The 23,108-nt window shown below is 37.1% G+C and overlaps 1 protein-coding gene across 2 annotated transcripts in view; it reads right to left on the bottom strand.

Annotated features, from left to right (window-relative positions):
* IL33 (interleukin 33) overlaps positions 1–23,108 on the bottom strand; it is a 68,486-nt gene that overhangs the window by 33,868 nt on the left and 11,510 nt on the right. For both annotated transcript variants that reach the window (XM_059142298.1, XM_059142297.1), the window contains exon 2: positions 9,584–9,691. In XM_059142298.1, the coding sequence (XP_058998281.1) occupies positions 9,584–9,680 (97 nt within the window). In that variant the 5' untranslated portion in view covers positions 9,681–9,691. The remainder of the gene's footprint in view (positions 1–9,583; positions 9,692–23,108) is intronic.

The following is a 23,108-nucleotide window of genomic DNA, read 5'->3' on the forward strand; positions in this document are numbered from 1 at the left end:
TTGAGTCCTCTCTCTTTTCTTTTGGATTTGTTTGGTCAGTGTTTTATCAATCTTATTAAATCTTTCAGAGAACCAGCTTCTAGTTTTGTTGATGTGTTCTACTGTATCACTAGTTTCTAACTCAATGACCTCTGCTCTAGTCTTGATTATTTCCCTTCTTGTGTGTAGGGTTGGCTTAATTTGTTGTTGATTTTCCAGTTCTTTAAGGTGTAAAGAGAGTTGGTGTATTCAGGATTTTTCAATTTTTTTGAGTGAGGCTTGGATGGCTATATATTTCCCCCTTAGGACCTCTTTGGCCATATCTCATAGGTTTTGGACTGATGTGTCTTCATTCTCTTTGGTTTCCATGAATTGTTAAGTTCTTTTATTTCCTGGTTGTTCTGAACAGTCTTGAGCAGGATGGTCTTTAGCTTCCAAGTGTTTGGATTTTTTCTTATCTTTCTTCTTGTGGTTGAGATTCCAGTTTCAAAGCACTGTGGTCTAAGAATATGCAGGGAATAATCTCAATCTTTTGGTATCAGTTGAGCCCTGATTTGTGACCTAGTATGTGGTCTATTCTGGAGAAAGTTTCATGTGTGCTTAAGAATAAGTATTCTGTTGTTTTAGGGTGGAATGTTCTGGTCCATCTGGTCTAGTGTGTCATTCAAAGCTCTTTTTTCTTTGCTGATTTTCTGCTTGGATGATCTGTCTATTGCTGAGAGTGGTGCATTAAGATCCCCTACAATAATGTATTCTTATCAATACGACTCTTTATTTTGATTAACAGTTGGCTCATGTATTTGTTTGCACCCATATTGGGGGCATAAATGTTTATAGTGGTTAGAGCTTCTTGCTGGATAGACCCTTTAAGAATAATGTGGTGTCCTTCTGTATCTCTGACTACAGTCTTTAGTTTAAAATCTAATTTATCTGATATGAGAATCGCTACCACAGCTTTCTTTTGAGGCCCATTGGCATGGGAGATTCTTCTCCATCCCTTCACTTTCAGTCTGGATGTATCTTTAGGTTCTAAATGGGTCTCTTGTAGACAGCATATTAGATGGGTCCTGTCATTTTATCCAATCTGTGACCTTGTGTCATTTTATAGGAGCATTTAGGCCATTCATGTTGAGAGTGGTTATTGAAAGATATGTTTTTACTAATGTCATGTTACCTGCAAAGTCCTTGTTTCTATAGATTGTCTCTGTAAATTTCTGGTCTCTGCTACTCTTAGGTTCTTTCTTCTTTTATAGAACCCCCCTTAGTATTTCTTGTAGTGCCAGCTTGGTGGTCACATACTCTTTTAAACCTTGCTGGTCTTGGAAGCTCTTCTTCTCTCTGTCCATTTTGAATGTCAACCTTTCTGGACAAAATATTTTTGGCTGCATATTCTTCTCATTTAGTGCCCTGAGTATGTTTTGCCAGCCCTTTCTGGCTTGCCAGGTTTCTGTGGACAGGTCTGATGTTATTCTGATGGACTTCCTCTGTACATAAGTACTCTCTTCCCCCAGTTCCTGTCAGAATCTCTTGTCTAAAATTATGATTTGTCAGTTTTACTATCAAGTGCCTTTAGGTCTTTCTAGATTCATTAATTCTGGGGGGTGTTCTTTCTGCCTCTAGGACATGAACACTTCTTCCATTCCCCAGACTGGGAAAATTTGTGCAACTATATTTTCCAGTCTTCTCTCTTTCTCCACCCCCTCAGGGATCCCAATAATTCAGATGTTGGAACATTTTATGGCATCAATTATTTCCCTAATTTTGTTTTCATGGCTTCTAACCTGGTTGTTCCATGCCTTCTCCTGATCCTTTTTCTCTATCAGTTTGTCCTCTAGATCATTAATTCTATCTTCTGCCTCAGTTACTCTAGCTGTTAGAGTATTTAGATTAGATTGGATCTCACTGAAAGCATTTTAATGTTTTGTCAGGTCAACTCTCACTTTTGCCCTGATAGATTCTATGTTGCCACTAATGATCTTCTCCAACATAGCCATTTCCTGGATAATTATTACCCTGAAATCTGTTTCTGACATATTGTTTATGCCCATATCCAATAGTTTTCTGGCAGAGGTCACAGTCTCCGAATTTTTCCTCTATTGTGTATTTTTCCTTTTAGTCAGTTTGGTGAGAGATGGTTGAGAGGAGGTATGGCTGAAAATATCAACCGCAATCCAGGCAAATTGCACTCTGGAAAGTTTCAGAGCAATTGGAAGTCACCATCAAAAAGATAATAAAAAGGGGGCACCTGGGTGGTTCAGTGGATTAAAGCCTCTGCCTTTGGCTCAGGTCATGATCCCAGGGTCCTAGGATTGAGCCCTGCATTGGGCTGTCTGCTCTGCGGAGAGCCTGCTTCCTCCTCTCTCTCTCTCTGCCTGCTTCTTTGCCTACTTGTGGTCTCTGTCTGTCAAATAAATAAATAAAATATTTTAAAAAATAGGGCGCCTGGGTGGCTCAGTGGGTTAAAGCCTCTGCCTTCGGCTCAGGTCATGATCTCAGGGTCCTGGGATCGAGTCCCGCATCGGGCTCTCTGCTCAGCAGGGAGCCTGCTTCCTCCTTTCTCTCTCTCTGCCTGCCTCTCTGCCTGCTTGTGATCTCTCTCTGTCAAATAAATAAATAAATAATCTTAAAAAAAATATTTTAAAAAATATTAAAAAAAGAAAGAAAAAAGAAAAAAAGAGTGTGAAAGAGAAAAAAAAAAAAGAAAGAAGAAAACCAGCCAAAATGAGTCCCCAAAGTAAGATTTATAAGGTACAAAAACAAAAATGAGCAAACAAAAGGGTCAACAAAATTAAAAGAAAAAAACCCAGCCAAAAAGACTTGTAAGAATAAGAAAATAGTACAAAAACAAAAACAAATAATCTGAGGGGTTTGAAGTGGCGGGGGGGGGGGGAGGTCGGGGTACCAGGTAGTGGGTATTATAGAGGGCACGAATTGCATGGAGCACTGGGTGTGGTGAAAAAATAATGATACTCTTATGCTGAAAATAAATAAATGAAAAAAATAAATAAATGAAAAAAAATAAATACACAGAAACACTGACAAAAGAATAAGATGGGAAGATGGTTTAAACCCTCAATGTGGGTGAGGAAATTTATCTCAGTTCTTCCTGGGTGTATCATGTTATCTTTGTTAATGAACTCAACTTTCCAAAGTGTAAGGACCTGTTTAGCCAGAGGCTTCCATCAAGGTTAAAACAATAACCTTGCTGTTTAACCCTTAAATTGTCCCTGCTCCCCTTCCCCCAGGGGACTTACTTAAAAACAAGTTCCAGAAACCAGCCCCAGGTAACAAAGCCCAGATACAAGGGTGGGTCAGGCCAGGTGGAGACATCCGATCAGTGGGGGGTTGCACACTGTCTCCCTAGTTACCAAGGAGTATGGGCCCTGCCCTTTGGGAGCCTTTTGGGTGCCAATTCTAACCAAGGTGATAGACTAGGTCAAATGTCTACTATAGGATAAATTGTAATTCAATTGGTCACTTATGTGTGACCTAACATGACTATGGAGTTTCCTATGTGTGTTACAATCTCATTGGCCACCTGTGCATGCCAGGCCTGACCGCATGGCCTTTGCCTTAAAAGCTAGTCTGTGAAACAGAGAAAGGTTGCCCTTTCTTGTAAGAGGTGTGTCCCTGAATGTTTGGTCTGATTCTTGATGCTTGGCATGGAATAAAGCTTTGCTTGATCTTTGCTTTATATCAGTCTTGCTCCTTTAATCACGGACCCATTTTTGGGGAGACCTATCACAGAGATACAGGGAAATTAATACTGGTTCATATATAGGGGCAGTATTGAATAGGGAAAAAGGAGTACCTTGAAGCTTCTATCTATCTATCTATCTATCTATCAACTATCTATCTATCTAAAAGAAAAGGAAAAAGAAAACATAGGTATATGTATGAAAATAGTTCAAGTTAAAAAGTTATTATGGAATATGTTGTATTAAATGTCTAGCCATAATGGTAAGTAGGTTTAAAAAAATTAAAAACAAGAATCATGAGAACGAATTAAAAAAAAAGTTGTATCTCAGAGTTCACAGTCTCTCATGGTTTGTCTCCCCCTCCAATTTCCCCCAACTCCCTTCTCCTTTCCATCCTTTTAACCAGTCTCCAAGCTAATGGTGGTCCCTAAGCATAGGGTACTTTTGTAATGGGGTAGTATTTTTTAGTGGGTTGCTTCTGGTGGCTCCCTCCCCCTTCTGTTTATCCTCTGATATTAGTCCAAACACTCTCACTCCTCTGTCCCTCTCCACTGATGATCTTCTGCTCCTGTAGAGATCCAGAAGTGTATAATCTTAAATCTCAGGCTGATCTCATGGGTGTCGAGAGTGTTCTGGTAGATATTTAGCTCAATTAAGGGGACTGGTTGAAACAGGGTCTCCTACTTTTTTACCATCTTGTCCCTCTTCAGGTCTATAGCATCTTACCAGAAACCTTGGGACCAGTGTGTTTCAAAATTAACAGTTTTTAAGATTCTAGAACTGTCATGTAAAGTATATACTATATATATGTAGTACTTCCAGCAGGGACTAGGGCAGTACTCTTATAATCAAAAATTAATTAATGATTTTATAGTGAAATATAGGAAAATTTACACAAAGTGAAATAAACACCTCATGTTTGCTCAGATCAAGATTTAACTGTCATGGAGGTTCATATAATTTCTTATTACCAAATGAGTTATGAAAAATTTTAGGTCTCTAGAAAAATTTTCGTTGTCCAAATTCTATATAAGGGAGTATGGATCTACATCCAATATGTATCAGTCTTTGCCTGAGGAGGAAATTTTATGGTCATATGAAATCTATAATATTTCTTACCTATCTAGAATTAACTTTTAATAATTTTGGAACAAACTGAGGGTTTTGGTGATGAGGGAGGTTAGGGGTAGGGTGAGCCTGGTAGTGATATTAAGAAGTACATGTATTGCATGGAGCACTGGGTGAGGTGCATAAACAATGAATTTTTTAATACACACATACACAGAATAAAATTAAATTAAAAAATAATTCTAGCTATAGTTTCTAGAGTTTATTCATACTAAAAATAACTGACTAATGTTAAGGAGCTTTCTATATGTTCATCTAGGAGTTTCATGGTTTCAGGTCTTACATTTAAATCTTGAATCCCTTTCAAGTTAGTTTTTGTGAGTTCTTTTACATGTGAATATCCAGTTTCCCCAGAACCATTTACTGAAGAGACTTTAGTTTCTTCTTTGAGTATTCTTGGCTCCCTCATCAAATCTTAGTGTGCTATACTGCAATTTTGTGAACTAACATAATACAAATTATATCAGTTAAGGACTTCATCACCTATTTAATAATTTTTATTCATTTAGTCAAAGAAAAGGTCTCAAGTAAAAAATTAAATTTGCTATTTGGAAATTCATAAAAGGCCTTTCAAATTTAAATAGAAAAGAAAGTCATAACTCTTGAGTCATGGCATCTAAACTTTTACATTATAGCAAATGAATTATCAAGCAATTTGTTTAATACAGCCAAATTTCAATTATTCATAGTAATTCAGAAAATGAAAATAGTTACTTGTGACTTTGGAACCCATTCTATGATTCTTTTTTAATTTTCTAAAAGATTTGCCTTCCTGATATGCTTTTCAAATTTAAGTGGAGTAAACTTTCATTAGGCACTATTTTGAATTATCCATATCTTGCCTCCAATTCAGATGGACACCTTCATTTAAGTATTTTCTACTGTCTGAACAAGGCGAGGCCACTTAATTATACTCACCTCTACCCTGAAACTTTCCAACATTGCATCACAGCTTATAAATATCATCTATAGTATCTTACCTTTATGTAGTGCTTTTACAATCACAAAGAAATTTATAAAGCTATGCCAGAGCCAGCATTGAACCTGGTCTCCTAATAAGTAATCTAATACAATACTTTATTAACTGTATCACATTGTCTCTCCAGACATAAAGGGCATAAGATGATATTTTAAGGATGTTCACTCCTTATATACTTTATGCTATATTCGGAATCCCATTGGACATGACTGACAGACATGTCTAATATGGAAAATGGACTTTCTGAGGAGCAGGATGTGGGTCCTGGGCAGCTAGGAGTAAGTGTCCTTATATTAAGGAAGTATTATGGATGTAGAAGAAGAAAGGGGCTAAAGATATTGATATAGGGGCTCGCATTTAATGGGACAAACACTGGATATCAAGGGGTGATCACATTTGAAGTATTTAAGATACTTCACATTGGGAGAATATGGAAGTGTAAGGACCTATTTAGCCAGAGGCTTCCAGCCAGGTTAAACAATAACCTTGTTGTTTTACCCTTAAACTCTCCCTGTGCCCCTTCCCCCGAGGGATTTACTAAAAAACAAGTCCCAGAAACCAGCCCCAGGTAACAAAGCCCAAATACAAGGGTGGGTCAAGCCAGGTGGAGACATCGGACCAGTGGGGGAATGCATACTGTCTCCCTAGTTACCAAGGAGTATGGGTCCCACCCTTTGGGCAGCTTTTGGGCACCCACTCTGACCAAGGTGATAGGCTAATTCAAGTATCTACTCAGGTAAATTGTAATTCAGTTGGACACCTAGCATGACTGTGCAGCTTTCTTTCTGTGTTACAATTTCATTGGCCACCTGTGGGTGGCCAGGCCCAACTGCATGGCCTTTGCCCTTAAAAGCTAGTCTGTGAAACAGAGAGAGGTCGGCCTCTCTGTAAGAGGTGCAGCCCTGGCCAGTCAGTTTGATTCTTGATGCTCGGCATGAAATAAAGTTCTGCTTGACCTTCCCTTTGTATCAGACTCGCTTCTTTAATCATGGACCCATTATTGATGGACCTAACAGAAGGTATACTTTGGTGTTTGCAGCAGCTGAAAGTGTGGTGTGATGATTGTGGTCTCGGATGGGAAATATAAACATGGCATGGCCTCGGGGACTCTGTGGGAGAGAATGCTAACTGGGGTGAAAGGCCCCTCTTAAGCTTATGTAAGGACTGTTGTCATTTCCTATGTCTCTATCTTGCCTGATGTCTGAAGGTAGTGTCTCAACATGGTTTATAAGGAAATTCTCACAAGTGATTTCATCATAGCAACAGCATGATAAAATCCCTCACGCATTTCTGGTGAGTACATGGGAAGTGGCCTGGAACTCTTCCTGTAGTTCTGCCACTGAGAGAGCCAGACTGTGACTGAGAGGAACTACATAAATGAATCACTCATCTTTCATTTCTTTCCCGAACACCTATTTCACCAAGGTTTCTTCTGACTGCTTATTACCCTTGATTTATCTGTGGCATTTGACTTGGAACCACATCTCTGAAACAATTCTTCCCTTATTTTCATGTCACCAGTCTCCTTAGGTCCTTGTTTTTCTCTGATCATCCATCTCTGTTGCTCTATTAGTTTTTCCTTGTCTGACTGCTCCTAAAATGTTGGCATTGTGCAGGATTTGTCCTTTGCCTTTTCCTTTCACTTTAGACTTTGTTTCTGGGCAATCTTGCCTGCTCCAATGACTTCAATCATCTTTTTGTATGCTGATGACTCCCCAAAAAGTAACTCTACCTTAGGTCTCTCTCCTGAGCTTTGTGTCTGTTGCTCTTTCTCCACAAGGTATTTTCACTTCAGTTAGCTTCAGACATCTCTATATCTACTTATGAAGAGTGTCCAGAATTCTGGATATCTCTACCTGGTTGACCTATACTTACCCCAAATTCAAAAATACTCATAATAAAAAAATTATTTATTTTTCTCTACCCACAGTACTTTCCTCCTGAAATTTTCAATCTATCTTGAAAACCAGTACCATTTTCTAACACTGTCTGCCCAAATCTTAAGTCATCCTGAAAGCTGAGAATCACCTATTTTCCCCTTTCTGTCCATCCCTCAATTTATTTGGTCTGTAATTAAATCTTATTGATTTCAGTTTCTGAATGTATCTGACCTTTAGTCCTTCATTTCCATTCTGTTGTCTTAGGTCATTCTCTGTCCCCTAGATGAATGCAGTAGACCTCTAACCAGTTTTGGTTTCTATTCTTGCTCCCTCACTCTATTTTTATACCACCATCCATGTGATCTCTCTAAAATAAAAATATCTTGTTATTCTCCAGTTGAATGTTTTCAATGGTTGCTTACTGCCTATAGGATAAATCTGAAGTTCTGTCACTGTAACTTTAGAAGATATTTCATGGACAGGCCCAAGTTAAGGGGTGTGATCTTTACTTATTTCTATGCCCAATTATTGCCATGTAGGGATATGTGCCCAGTGTTGCTAGATTTTCTGATTTTTCAAGAGATTCAGGTTTTTATGCATAATCTTCTAATTTTTAAATAGTTCCTCAATTAAAAAAAATACCATAATACTGTTTAGGCCAAATCAAAAGCTTCTGCTGGATCATCTGTCCCAAAGTTCCCATATTCTGACTTCTGGCTAGATACATAAGGAAACTGGATTGTCAGAGGGGGGAAAGTGTTGATGGATTTAGGGGAGAGGAATAGCAGAGGAAGATGGCCTGACTCTGGGAGTAGCTTCCTGGAAACTAGGAAGGGAATGAGTTTGGGAAGAGGCTTTTCTCCATTTCATTAAGTCCTGTATTTTGTTAGTCCTATAGATGAAGTACTCTGGTGGTGACCTAAACTCATATGGAGGCTGATTGTGTATATATATCTCTAGTGGGTAAATATTGAGTTTTTTGACTTTGTGATTGTGTCAGATCCTGCTAGCCCAAAGGAGGAGGAGAAGGAACTAAAACAAGCTTTTATTTTATTTATTTATTTATTTATTTATTTATTTATTTAGCTTTATTGCTTAGGGTCCTAGAGCAGTGGGGGAAGGGGCAGAGGGAGAGAATCTAAAGCAGACTTCCTGCTGAGCACAGAGACCATTGTGGGGCTCAAAGTCACGACCTCAGGTTGAGACCTGATCTCAACCTCAGGTATGAGATCATGACCTGAGCAGAAACCATGAGTCAGACACTTAACAGAATGAGCCATCCAGCCGCCCCCTAGGATAATTTTCAGGATTAAAGATATAGCTCTTTCTTCTTAGAGCTATGACTACTACCTGACTTTATTTACCCTTCAATTTATGCCCAATTCTTTGAGTTTGCAACTGGATAGACTTGAGCATCATTTGATCAATTCTGTTTTATTTGGGGCATGGATTATTCAAATATCTTCACTCTTACTGTTCTCTCCTTTTTCAAAAGTTGCAAGTCAAAACCACAACTTGATACATCAAAGGTGTATATTTTATATGCAATAAATGTTGGATAAAAGAAGATCATTTCAAATTTTATTAATCTAGGAAAAAGATTTTGGAACTAGTTGGAATGAGGTGTGGGTAGTGAAAAGTGATGGATATGAAGGACTATGTATGTTTATCACTGTTAAAGGGTTTAAAATACTTAAACCATTCGTGTCCTGAGATTTATCAGATAAGCAAATGTTAGCTATGTATAGTCTGTTTAAAAACAAACACTGCTGTATTACAAACTTATGAGCTATCTCTTCTAATTTCAGCTCTTGTATTCTTAGTAGCTTTTGCCAAGGTAGCATGTATAAACATCAGAATAAGAATTTGATAACAGATAAAAATAGTTTGTAAAACAATCAGAAATGCTAAGTCCTTACTTCTCAATTTGGGAGATTTTACCAAAGCCTTGCTTGCTGAACTGTTCATCTTTGCAGGAGAGATTTTGGTGGTTGAATACTTCATTTTAGTCTTCATTTTTCAGGCTTCTGTGGATTAAAATGTAATATTAGTTCAAATGCCTCAACCTGAAAATAAACAGAAATAACTGTGGCTGACTCAAAATAACATTAATAACATAGTCACATAAAGAAAACAATTATTTCAGTAAAATTTGAATTTAGTTTCTGAAAATATATCCATATTGAAATATAGTCAGAGGACAAAAAGAGCTTCAAAGAAGTATTAAACTTTACATAGTGGGAAAAAAACCTTTACATAGTGGGTTATTGTTGGTAATATTGATATTAGGATTCTGAAATATTTTTACTGTATTATAAAACAGAACAAATAAGTAGATGTGTTGATACTGTAGGATTTTTACTGCAAGGGAAAGGAGATACAAATAAAAAAATATAAAAAGCCATGGGAAAATCTCTGTAATGTTAAATCTGAATCAGTACTATCAACTATCAGTGTGCCCCTATCTTAGATTCTAGATACTTTTTCCTCTAAAAGGAACCAGGACTCTCTAGGTTTGGGCTGAGAATGTAAAGTGAATATGGAATATTCAGTTATGCCAGAAAGCAGTTGGTCATTCAAAAACTTGTGTTTGTGTCAAAAGAACACAGGATCCGCTTCAAAGGGTTTCTCACTGGCCAAATTTGGCACAATTTGAGCATCAGAAAGAATGGTAATTCTTTTGGTAATTCACTATTAAGCATTTAATGTGAAAAGAAATCCACCAGTCCATAACATTCCTTAAGAATGAATGAACAAGGGATTTATTCATTACAGAATGAATGGTAGAGTTAGAAAAATAACAGTCTTGTAACCCTCAGCGTAATACTTGATACAAGCCAGGATCATCAATGGTTGCTGTGCCTTGATGTCAAGCTGGGTCAGAGTACCTTATTGAAAGAATATTGCATTTTCTCTTATAAACTGCAGAATACCCCATATTTATTCAGTAGGGTACCATTGTCTGGCTTCATCATCAAGGTAAGGTAGTGGTGCTTTGATTTGTGAAGGGAGCAGGACTTCTTCAGCCTTAAATTCTCCCTTACATTGCTTGAAATTCTACTAATAGTTTACTCCTATTTGCATTAAGCCTTGTCTTCTTTTTCCTAGATTAAAAAAAAAATTGGTGTATTCCAGAGGTGATTGCTATTTAAATCTCTTACAAACTTTATATGAATCAGCTCTTCTAGCAGGGTAAGGGATGAACATTTGGTTACTACATTGGAGGACTCCATGAAAGATAAACTTCACGCAACTTTATTTTTGTTTCTGAACAACCTTGAATGGACTGAAATTCCAAATTTTCTTATTTAGAAGGAACTAGAATCTTATACACAACCATCCTATTTACAACTGGTTTCATGAGCAAGAATTTTCAAAGGTAGAAAAACGCTTAGGAGCAGAGAACCTTAGATGTCATTTGTCATTTTCCTGAGCCTCTAAATCTATGGATGAGTAGACTAAGACTGAAGGGAAGTGCCTTACTCAGGATCATAAAAACAAAACTGGGGCGAGAATCTAGTCTACTGATATCCATCTTTATGCCAGAGCTTCTGTGCCATGTCTCCTCTCTCCTTCTTCCAGCTGTAGGAAGAATATAATCAGAACTGGCAATTTAACTTCAAATGCTTGGCCAGTTGTCCAACTTCTTTAGAAATAATGAATTTCTAAATATAATAGTTAATATGTAATAATAGCATGTGCAGTTAGGTAATCTTACTGTAGTTAAATTTTCAGAAAATAGTTCAAATAATACCCTGCACACAGTAGGTATCCAGGTAGCACTTTACTGATAACATGAAAATTGTAATGCTGGATTGTTGTTTTTGTTTGTTTCTCTGTTTCCTTTTTTATCCAAAAATCCTTATGTCCCAGAAAAAAAGTTCTCCTGGATGGACATTAACTACCCCCTAACCCAAAAACTGTTGCATTTTCAAATAAATCTGGGAAGTGTTCCTATGTATATTATTCAACTTCTTTTGAAGTCAGAACCACATTAGCATAGATAAGAGACTGAAATACCACATTTACAATGGAGTGATTGACACAGAAAAAGTCAGCTGCTTTTTAAGAATTGAATGATAAGGGGCACCTGGGTGGCTCAGTGAGTTAAAGCCTCTGCCTTTGGCTCAGGTCATGTTCCCAGGGTCCTGGAATCGAGCCCCGCATAGGGCTCTCTGCTCAGCAGGGAGCTTGCTTTCCTCTCTCTGCCTGCCTCTCTGCCTACTTGTGATCTCTGTCTGTCAAATAAGTAAACAAAAATCTTAAAAAAAAAATACAATCACTCTTCACCATTTTTTCAGACTTGAAATTTACTCTCTACTCTCCTATTTTTAAGTCAGAAACATTTCAGAATATATAGCAGTATAAAAATCACTAGTTCTTTCATGCTGCTTTTCCCAATAATATAAGCAAATATTCTTGCACACTGGTTCTGATACCTTACCTTAGTTATGAGTATGAAAGGCTCGTCTCAAATAATGAAGTTTCTTGTTGTCAGCATTTTGGTAGTGGTTGATGCTATATTCCAACTCTACTTATATACGCACTTGGATTAAGCAATATTGGGTGGCAGCGTTTGATGAATGATGCAATGCAAATAGCAGCAGTTGAATGGATTAGATTGAGTGGGAGTATACCTTATTCCCACAGCTAAATCCTAAACAGAGCTTTTAGATTATTTTAACTGTAGCACTTCCAAAGAGTTATACTCAGTTAATCTTTAATTTTTATGAAAGCTCTATGACATGGGCCCTAGGTGCTGTTTATTGCTCAAAATAAAGCATAAGGGCAAAGACTTTCATTGCCTTTCTCTTTTCTACTGTGAAGTCAAAAACTTTAGATAACTTTTTCTGATTGTAAAAATAATGTGTGGGTGCTCAGAAAATGGTTAAATGATAGGAAAGCATGTATGCTATATTTCCTGACATTCTTTTTCCAATACAGAAATACTATGCATATCTATTTTTCATAAGAAAGAGAATCTACTGCAAGTATTATTTTGTAAGTTGCCTTTTTGATTTTCCAATTAATGTCACAAATATTCTTTTATAGGAGGCTTTATAAAACCCTCAATCATGTAAGTATAGCATAACAAATCTTTTATTGATTAACACTTTGACTATTTCTGTTTTTCTCCTTTTTTTTTCTTTTATTTCTAAAATTACCACTGTCACAACAACTGACACTTGTATGTGTGTGTGTGTGTGTGTGTGTGTGTGTGTGTGTGTTGTGATTCCTGGTGAACTTTTGCATGTTCACTGGTAGCATAAATTCCTAGTAGCAAGATTGCAGAACCAAAGAGTTTGTGTACCTTATATATTGATAAAATGTTACTCTATTGAATTTCTAAAAGTTTGTATTGATTTATAGGTTTTTAATGATCCAGGGAATGTTCTTTTCACCATTGCCTTAGCAACAATGGGTGTCATCACCTTTAAAATGTTTGCTTTTCTAGTGGAATTTAAGAAACAAAACAAATAAGCCAAGGTGGGGAAACAGAGACAAACCAAGAAACATACTCTTAATTATAGAGAACAAACAATGGTTACCAGAGGAGGTGGATTGGGGGATGAGTTAAATAGTTAATGGGGATTAAGTACACCACTTGTCATGATAAGAACAGAGTGATATATGGAAGTGTTGAAACACTGTATTGTATACCTGAAACTAATCTTATACTGTATGTTAATTAACTGGATTTTAAATAAATAAAAATTTTTAAAAATTTGCCTTTCTAAAGAGTGGAAAAATATCTCATGGTTTTGAATTTTATTATATTTAGTGAAATTAAGCATCTTTAAAAGTATATTTATTGTCAGTTTCTATAAATTATTGATTTATATGACTTCTTTATGAATTAAGAAATGAAACATGTGTTATCTGTATTGGAAAATTTTCCCCAGTACCATTTGTCCTTATATAAATGGCATTTTTTGGATAATATATAAATTTTCAAATCTCATGTAGTCAAATTTAATTATTGTTTTAGAATTTCTGGATTTTGTGTCCTGTTTCAAAAGACCTCCCCTCCTCTAAAATTATAAACAAATTTATCACACCATTTTCTAAAATTGTATTGTCTACTACTTCATACCTAAATCATTAACCCACTATCATTTTTAGTATATAAAGAATAGGACTTTTTCCCTTCCAGCGCTTATCTCAACCACACAGGTAATCCAGTTTAGACAAAGTGAAGTTTCATATGTTATGTTGGGACTAGCATGCAAAGGGCTGTAAATGCAGCAATATGGAGTTGGAATTTCATCCTGTAGTCAACAGGAATCTTTTAAAAGTTTTTTATGCAAGTGAGAAGTATTATAAAAAGTGTGTTTTGTGAATGTAATTTATGGTTGTGTGAAAGAATATCTGAAGGAATGAAAGAAGAGAAAGACAGGAAACAGAGCCCAGTCAGAAGGCCAATTGAAATACCTAGGCAAAAAAGCAGTGAGGTCAGGGACTAGGGCAATGTTAGGCCAGTAAGGAGCAGATGAAGGTGACGAGTCCTGCTGGCATTTCATAGAGTCCTTAAATATTAGCGTAAGAAAGGGCCCCAGAGATCCCTGTTCCAGTTCCACTAAGTCACTTAGTCGTTAGTGGCTGAATCAGGATTAGAACCTAAGTTTCACTCTCAGCTCAGGGTTGTGTCCACCACAGAGCCTCCACGGCTCTTTTTGATAGTGTTTGTATCAGCTCTGGACTGGGGAAATGAAGAGATGAAGGGAAGTGAGGGGGCTGTCAGTGGTTTAGAGTAGGAAACTCAGGTGCAGTGCCCTTTTTCAGGCACAGGTAATGAATCTGACATGGGGCAGATGGAGTTTGAGATACTTGAGGAACAAATATGGAAATTTCAGCACTGAGCTGGAATTAAGTTATGGGTGGGTAGGGGAGGCCAGAAGTAGCAATCTGGATTTCTACATATGGATTTCATTTGTTACAGCATGAGAATTGATGATGTAGGAACAAATGAGATTGTCTCAGCTGAGTGTGGAACAGGAAGAGCAGGCTATGTCTAGATGGAACTATAGGGAATACATTTAAGAGGTGAGAGAAGCTAAGGAGTTATCAAAGAAGACCAGAAAGAACACTAGAAAAAAGAAGAAGTCATATATTATGAAGGCTTAAAGAGAAACCATCTCAAAAAGGAATATATGGTAGATGATCACTACAGAGACATAGGTGGAGTTTAGAGACCTTGGAAAGAGTCCAGTAATCATGGGAATCTCCAAGAAACTGCAGTGGATTGCACAGTGGAGAGGAGGAACTGAGAATTCTTCAAGAAATACAATAATGAAAGGGAAAAAAAGAGAAAATTGTATCTTGACCGTACCGTGGAGAATGGAAGATATTGCTTATTAGTTCAACGACCTTGGGCAAGTTACTTGATACTTCTAAGCTCTCAGTTTCAGGCACAGGTAATGAATCTGACATGGGGCAGTAATAAATGTAATAAATGAGCCATTCAGTGGCTCATTGAAAGAATTATATGAGAAGTCATACTTTAAACCTTTGGCACAGAAGCTGGCACATAGTGGGAATTTAATACATGTCTTTATTATTATTATTGATTTTTTTATTGGAATATGGCTCTCTTAGGCTTGTTTCACTGTAGAGAGAAAAGGAGAATGAAAAGAGGGAAATGAAAAGGAGAGGACTGGTGTAATAAAGCCCCAGAGGAGACAGGGAGAGGGGAAAGAATACTAGTGGAGTGTTTGGCTTTAAAAAGGAGGATGTATAATTCTTTAGAGGAGGAGGAAGAGCAAGAGAATGGGAGAGATTATGGCATTTTAAGGGACATGAACTTGATAGTCTTGTAAAAGTGGCCTGAAATCTTCATAAAGTAGGTTGTGAGAAGAGTTATAGAAATTAAGAGAAATAAGCATGAGTTTTAATTTTTGAGGGTAAGTGGTTCCTTGGAGAATGTAAAAAAAAAAAAAACAACAATTTACAAGGAATAGGGAACTACTGTTCATGCATACTGAGTTTCAGTTTATTTTTTATTTTATTTTTAAAAAGATTTTATGTATTTATTTGTCAGAGAGAAGGAGAGCACAAGCAGGGAGAGCAGCAGGCTCCCAGCTGAGCAGGGAGCCCCATGCAGGACTCCATCCTAGGACCCTGGGATCATGACCTAAGCTAAATCCGACATTTACCTAACTGAGCCACCCAGGCATACCCGAGTTTCAGTTTTAGAAGATGAAAAAATATTTGGACATGGGTTGTGGTAATGGTTACTCAATAATATGAATGTACTTCATACCACTGCACTACATCCATAAAATTGTTAAAATGATAAATCTTAACATAATTTAAAAAATGATTTTAAAAAAGATTACAAAATGGGAGTGAGAAAAATGAGAAAGGTTGTTTGTAAAGGAGTTGTAATGTTCCCTATCTTGGAGGTTAGAAAAGTTCTGATGCTAACGGTTGTCACAATGAGGTTTTGTGGGTGAACTGTGGAAGAGTATTAAAGAGTCATCAAAACAGGCAACGGAGTCACCAAGATTGATATCAGCAGAGGCAACATTAACTAGAAAAGAACATGAGGGTCTCTGTCAACATGAATGGAAAGAAATTAACATAAGTAGAAAATGAGAATGTGCCACTTCTCTGTTGGCCCTGGGAGATGGGCATACACAAGGAAAATGGCTGGGTTTTGAGGATAGTGGTACCACCAGGGGAAAGCCATATTTTAGATGATAAAGGGAAATAGAAGAAGATTTTTAAGAAAAAAGGAGGGAGGGGCGCCTGGGTGGCTCAGTGGATTGGGCCATTGTCTTCGGCTCAGGTCATGATCTCGGGGTCCTGGGATCAAGTCCCGCATCGGGCTCTCTGCTCAGCAGGGAGCCTACTCCCCTCTCTCTCTCTCTGCCTGCCTCTCTGCCTACTTGTGATCTCTCTCTGTCAAATAAAAAAATAAAATCTTTAAAAAAAAAAAACAGAAAGAAAGAAAAAAGGAGGGAGACGACATTCCAGGTAAAATGTTACACATTTAAATCACAAAAAACAAAAAACCCCAAACAATAGGAGAAAAATAAATGAAACAAGATGGGATTGGGAGGGAGACAAACCATAAGTGACTCTTAATCTCACAAAACAAACTGAGGGTTGCTGGGGGGAGGGGGGTTGGGAGAAGGGGGGTGGGGTTATGGACATTGGGGAGGGTATGTGCTATGGGGAGTGCTGTGAAGTGTGTAAACCTGGTGATTCACATACCTTTATTCTGGGGGATAAAAATATATGTTTATAAAAAATAAAAAATTATTAAAAAAAAAAAAACCAAACAACCTGTAAGACTTTAATCTATCAAGAAGTAATATCTTACATAGAAATTCATTAGTTGATGATTCACATATGAACAACAACAAAAAATGTGTGAAGTATAATCATGTCCACAGTTGCAATGTGTTTTTGTCTCTGCCCCAGGAAGGCTTCCAGAAACTTACATTCAACAAATATCAAGTGTACATAACTTGTCAGAGACAATGTACTCCAACAGCATTAATTACTTTCTAGGCATCAAAGTGTTCATGGAACACTGCATGAAAATTTTCATTTCACTTTGTCTTATTATCTACATCTGATCAACTGGAAAATCTGTTATTAAATCACTAACCAACTCTCAATTGTCAGGCAATGTCCTTTGATTAACAGTTTCCCTCTTTTAAAATACTGATACCCTTTATCATGTTAAACCTGTTGGTCTTTCTTTCCTTACTGTGAATTTTACTTCTAAAATAAATTCATTTAATTAGACTGATTTCCTGTTTGGAGGCTTCTTGTTAACATACAGAGTTTGTAAGAAATTTTTATTAAAATACATGCTAATTATAGAAAATTTGGAATATAAAATATTTGATGCCCTAGAAAGTAATTAAATGCTTTGGAAAGAAAGATACCTAGTAATCATTGTAAGGAAATTCTGCCCTCCTAAGATCCCAAAGTCCCAAATGATGCTGGGCTTACACCTATTTATACTACAACAGAATGCTGCCTAGTAATGGTAATAGTAACAACTCAAACAACTGTCCAGTGCTGGGCTAAGTGTTGGAGGTATAGTAGTGAACAAAACAAACCTTTTCCTACCTTCCTGGAGTTTACTTTCTTTGGGGAGATAGATATGGAGCAAATAATCATACAAATAATTAATTTATAAACAGTGATAAATAAGAACTAGTCTGGTAATGAAGATAAGGAGTAGTACTAAAGTAGTGTGGTCACAGAAGGTGGCATTTATGCTGTACTCTGAGCGTGTGAAAAATCTGTGCAAGAGAGGGGACAGAGGGTGCCTTCTGGGCAGAGAAAACCCTAAGGGCAAGGGCCATGACAGAACTTGTGGTATTTACGGAACTAAGCAGGCTTGTGTGGCTGGAACTCAGTGGACAATGAAGAGAGTATAATGTCATGGGGTCGGTGATGGAAGGGGAGAGAAGCCAGTTAGGGCTGGGTCAAAAAGGCCAGGGAAAGGAACTCGGATTCTATTCAAAATACAATGGGAAGCCAAGGAAGTGTTTTAATTAATATGGGATGTGACTTGGATTTTGTTTTCAAAAGAGTGCTCTGGCTGCCGTATGAGGAACAGGTAGAGGACAATTAGAGGGAAGGAATGAAATCAGCAAGGAGTCTGCATTAGTTCAGTGGTGGTGATGATGATGATAATAGTGATGGCAGTTACAGTATCTTGGTCATCTATCTCTAATTGTCATCATGACCCTAGCATTTGAGTATGATTGCTTTCATTTTAGAAGTAAGGAAATAGAGATTGAGAGATTAAAAAATGTCTTAGTAAGTAGCAAAGCTAGGATCTGAACTCAAGTCCATCTTGCTCTTTCTCTTAATCCATGGTAATCATTGGTGGAATGAGGTATAATTAAATTCCTGAGCCTGAAGGTCCATTCATCACCTTGTCAAGCTTGCATGTTTTTGCATGGTCAGAAGATCTATGAAGGTATGGTCCAATTTTACAAACCCATTGTTGGGTACTAGAAAATTGCTGGAGGAAGAGAGTGTCCTCAAACTTTCCTAGCTGGTAGGAGGGAGAGGAGATGAGGAGTATGACTAAGCTTGGCAATACTATATGACTTCGTTCTGGGATATTTTATAGGGGAGCAGGAGGGAGAGAGTGAGATGGGAGAGTGATCACGTTATCCTTTGTTTCCTTGGGTATACTGGCTTCACTTCTTTCTTGGGGGAGATCAGAAAAAATGATGTGGAGGAACAGGAGGTTTAAGTTTGGGGAACAATGAGATAGCTTTGTCCTTACTCAAACTCAATCACTTCCTGTCTCCGAGTCACTGACACTCTGAAAATTTCTACATACCCCTTACCTGGACCCAGGAGAGAACATTTCTCCCAGAAAGAGGAAGGAGTATGAAGAAATTTGGCAAATCAATATATGACTCAACCCAAACCCATGTAATAGGAGGTAGGGATGTTATGAGTATTTAGGAAAACTTTTGTTCTTCACTTAGCATATTAAAGTACATCTATGCCTTCCCACAGTTTTCCTAAATTCATGTTTCCCTAATCATTTTTATTCACTGGCACTACCTGTCCCTTCAACTTTTCTAACATCACAGAACACCTCCTCTCCCCACTGTACATTTGCACCATTGGATTGCTTGCTGTTCCTCAATTCACCAGACACTTGCACACCTCCACACTTTTGCTCAAGCTTTTCCTCTTGCTAGAGATCCCTTTTCCTCTTTGTCTGTGAATCTTCTATTTAACCCTCAGAGCCCAGTTCAAATGCTTTTGTTTCCCTAACGACCCACAAGCAGAATTTATTGCTTCCTTTCTTACTTGCTTATCATATCCAAGTACATACAATTTCACATCCCCTCTGCTGGACTTCTAGCTCCTTGGGAACAAAGATTATACCTTAGTCATCTTTGTTTCCCAAGCAATTATTGATAGCAGGCACCCAGTAAATATTGTGTACTTTGTATCTGTCCTTGCAAAATCCCTACATAATAGATTAGACAAGTATTTCCCACTGAACAGATATGGAGACCCTGTCCAAATCCCAAAGATCTACTGAGTGGTGGAGTTGAGTCTATAAATTGAGCAGTGCGGAATTGGCTGTAATACAAAATGACAATTTTATTTGACTCAGAGAACAGAACTCAGGTCTTCTTGTTCCTGGGTCAATGGTCTTTCTAAATCATTTAAAGAAGCTGACTTTCTGCTTGGCCATGGCCCTGTGGTTTTAGTGTGACCAAACATTTCGAATTGGTCAGTTCAGTGTGTTGTTTTATTCCCCTCTGGTGCCCCTCCCCATGCCTCACATACTTTTGATCCAAATCTTTATTGATGATTTTTTTTAAGAAGCAGTGTTAGAATGACCTCCAATCAGGGTTTTCTCCTTCCCTGCAGGGCTGTTCAGTTCTTTAGGTCTTAGTTTCCTCATCTCAAAAATGAAGAGGGTGCATGAAAGCCAGGGTCTTCCTATCCCTTTGACTTTCTTAGGCTCCTATACAGGCTCCCACTTCAACCCCTCCCATCCCCTTTCCCTGGGCTTGCTACTTCAATACTAGCGCCTGCACCAGTCCCTTGCCCACAAAAGATGTCATTCTCAGAAAAATGCACAAACTCTGCCTATGCCTCCCTCCTCTCCTTTCACTGCCTCACAGCACATAGGATGACAGGGTCAGACAAGGGGAGAGTTAAGTAACCTGGAGTCGTGTCTTTGGCAAAGGCAGATCTAAAATTCAAGTAAACCATGAACTTGGCTACATTCTGTTTTAGGGCACAATTACAGAGAAAAACTAAGTCTGTAGCATACATAAACGGATTTGGAAAACTCATAACTGCTAGAGAAACACTAGCACTTAAAAAGAAACAACATGGAACAAACTGGTCCTTGGTTTTAGTTTAATTCTGAAGTTTGAAGTTGAGATCCATTTTTTTTTCTTTTACTTACAATTTTTAGAGTAAAACTGGTCAAGTAATATATAAATTATGGATTTTATAAAAATTTAGTGGAGCATAAAAATTCAATAAGCATATGCAGAGTTAAAATAAAAGCTTTATATATATAAAATATAAATAAAAGTTTTATTTAAAATAAAAGTTTTATAGATATATATATGTATATATATACGCTTTATATATTTACAACAATTTTGTCAGGGAGGTATTATTATTTTCCCTATTTTATATGAGAAAACTGGGGAACAGAAAGATCAAGTAACTTGCCCAAGGATCCATGGTTAAAACCTGAAGCGCATATGTTTTCAGGATTCATGAGGTGCTCTAGATAGGGGTGGAGGAACGTAAACTTCCAGGTTTCAGATATTCCTACCCACACATAGAGCAGAAACTCCTTATTCATACTTGGTTTCTGCTTAAAGTTTACTTGGTCAAAAAGGTTCTTCTACAAGAAAACAAATTAAAGTTTTGAGAATATGGCATAAATCTCTGTCATCTGGATTATTTAACCTTGTAAAGGGAGAGTGAAACTAAAGCCCAGTTCATATACCATCATTGGCAGTCTAGTTGGTGAGTAGATTTAGGAGCACCAAAAGGAGTAGAAACCCTGTCTGAAAAAGAAATAATGCAAAGAATCCCAAGAGATTTTTTAAAAAATCATTAATTTATTTATTAATATAAATATGGTTTATATGTTTAAATTTTAATGTTTGTCCATTATAAAGTTAATTAATCAGACTTTGTTTTCAGTATGATAGTGTATTAGTTACCATGACAAGTACTTCTGACTTTTGCAATATTGAAAGAAATAGTAAAAAAAAATGTCTTTTTAAACTTATGGTTGAACTGGAGGGGAAGTAAAGAATGTATAGTGTTCAAAATACTGGGAGGCAAGAAATCTTGGCTTTTTCCTAAAGTTGTCTACCAAATGCTAGAGACAGGGTAAACAACTATGTGAAATGCAGGCCTCAGGAGATAAATCCCTGGATATGCCTAACATGGGGGTTCTAATAATGCATGGCCTAAACCTGAATATCCAAAAACCTGCACTTGCAGTAGAAGGGTGGTTGAGATAAATAAACCTCACTTGCAGAAGGATACCACTAGGAAGTTTGTTTGACTCAACTCTGGCACTGGATAGAAAGAAAACAATTCTGAGGATTTCTCCCCTCATGAAAAGTCAGCCCTCATATGGGTTTATAGTCTGGAATCACACTACCTGTGTGTTTCCAAAAGTCTGAAATAGAGAATTAAATATAAAATGGTTTTAGGTTGGTAGTGTCTCAAGAAAAATGGGAAAGGCAAACACAAGTCTTAACTTGAACTCAGCTGCTGCCCAAGCCACAAAAGTATCCATTTGCACAGAAAAATTTCCAGGCCAAATGAATAGTTTGCATTTAAAATTTATAAAACAAACAAGAAAAGTAGGTACCATGGTGAGAACCACAGAAGGAGCAGACAGCAGAAACCAAACTGCAAAGTTGGTGTATGTATTAGAACAATCAGGAATGACATATAAAACACTTAGTTTTAATATCTTTAGGTAGAATTCTAAAAATATTGAAAGCAGGAGCAAAGAAAAATTAGATTCAAAGAAGATCCAAATAGAATGTCTAGAAATAAAAAATTGTAATATTGAAATTAAAACTTCATTAAACAGCAGATTAAATAGACTAGACATAGTGAACTAGATGAAGAATCAGTGAACTAGAAAATATATCTGAAGATATTCTTTGGAATACAATTCAAAGATACGTAAAGATGGAAAATATGGAAAAGGGTGTGAGAAACTTCGAGGACAGATAATGTGTATGTATTTGGAATTTTAGAAGGGGATGATAAAATAGAGAAGGGAAAATATTTGAAGGTATAAAGACTGAGAACTTCCAAAATTACTGAAAGATTCCAATTTCTAAGGAGTCTTTCTAAGGAGTCTAAAGAGTCTTGGGTCTAAGAATCCCAACTAAGTTAAAAAATTTCAAGAAATCCATATTTTTATATATCAATTATGAAACCGCAGAACCTTGAAAAAAGAGAGAAGGTGAGGAAAATGAAGCTATTGGGATGAGGAAAAGAAAATTTTGTTAGGGCTTATGGATGGATTGTTAGTCCTAGAGTAGTCCCCAATTTCACAAACCTGAGAAATTAACATTAGGTGTTTTTGGAGCCATTAAGTCAGATCTTTACTCAAAGTCAGAGAGCTTTGTGTGGAGTCAGGACCAGAACTCTGGTCTCCCAACTCACTAAGTGGTAGCTGTCACTACTCTTTCCTCTCTAACCTGGGGCTGTTTCTTTAAAATACTAAACAATAGCAAAGAAAAACAAAGTGTGAAGAAAGTATAGGGAACAGTTTCAGTTTATTAGGGAACTTTCTGGCACTGTTGTTATGTATCATGTATGGAATTTAGTAATTATTTTAATACATTCTTACACAGTGCAGTGTCCCATCACTAGGAACCAATGAAGCTGCTCAGTTTTCCATTTGGGGTAAGGAGACAAAGCATTTCCTTTAAC

The sequence above is a fragment of the Mustela lutreola genome, chromosome 12 (assembly GCF_030435805.1).
Source record: "Mustela lutreola isolate mMusLut2 chromosome 12, mMusLut2.pri, whole genome shotgun sequence".
Lineage (NCBI taxonomy): Eukaryota > Metazoa > Chordata > Mammalia > Carnivora > Mustelidae > Mustela > Mustela lutreola.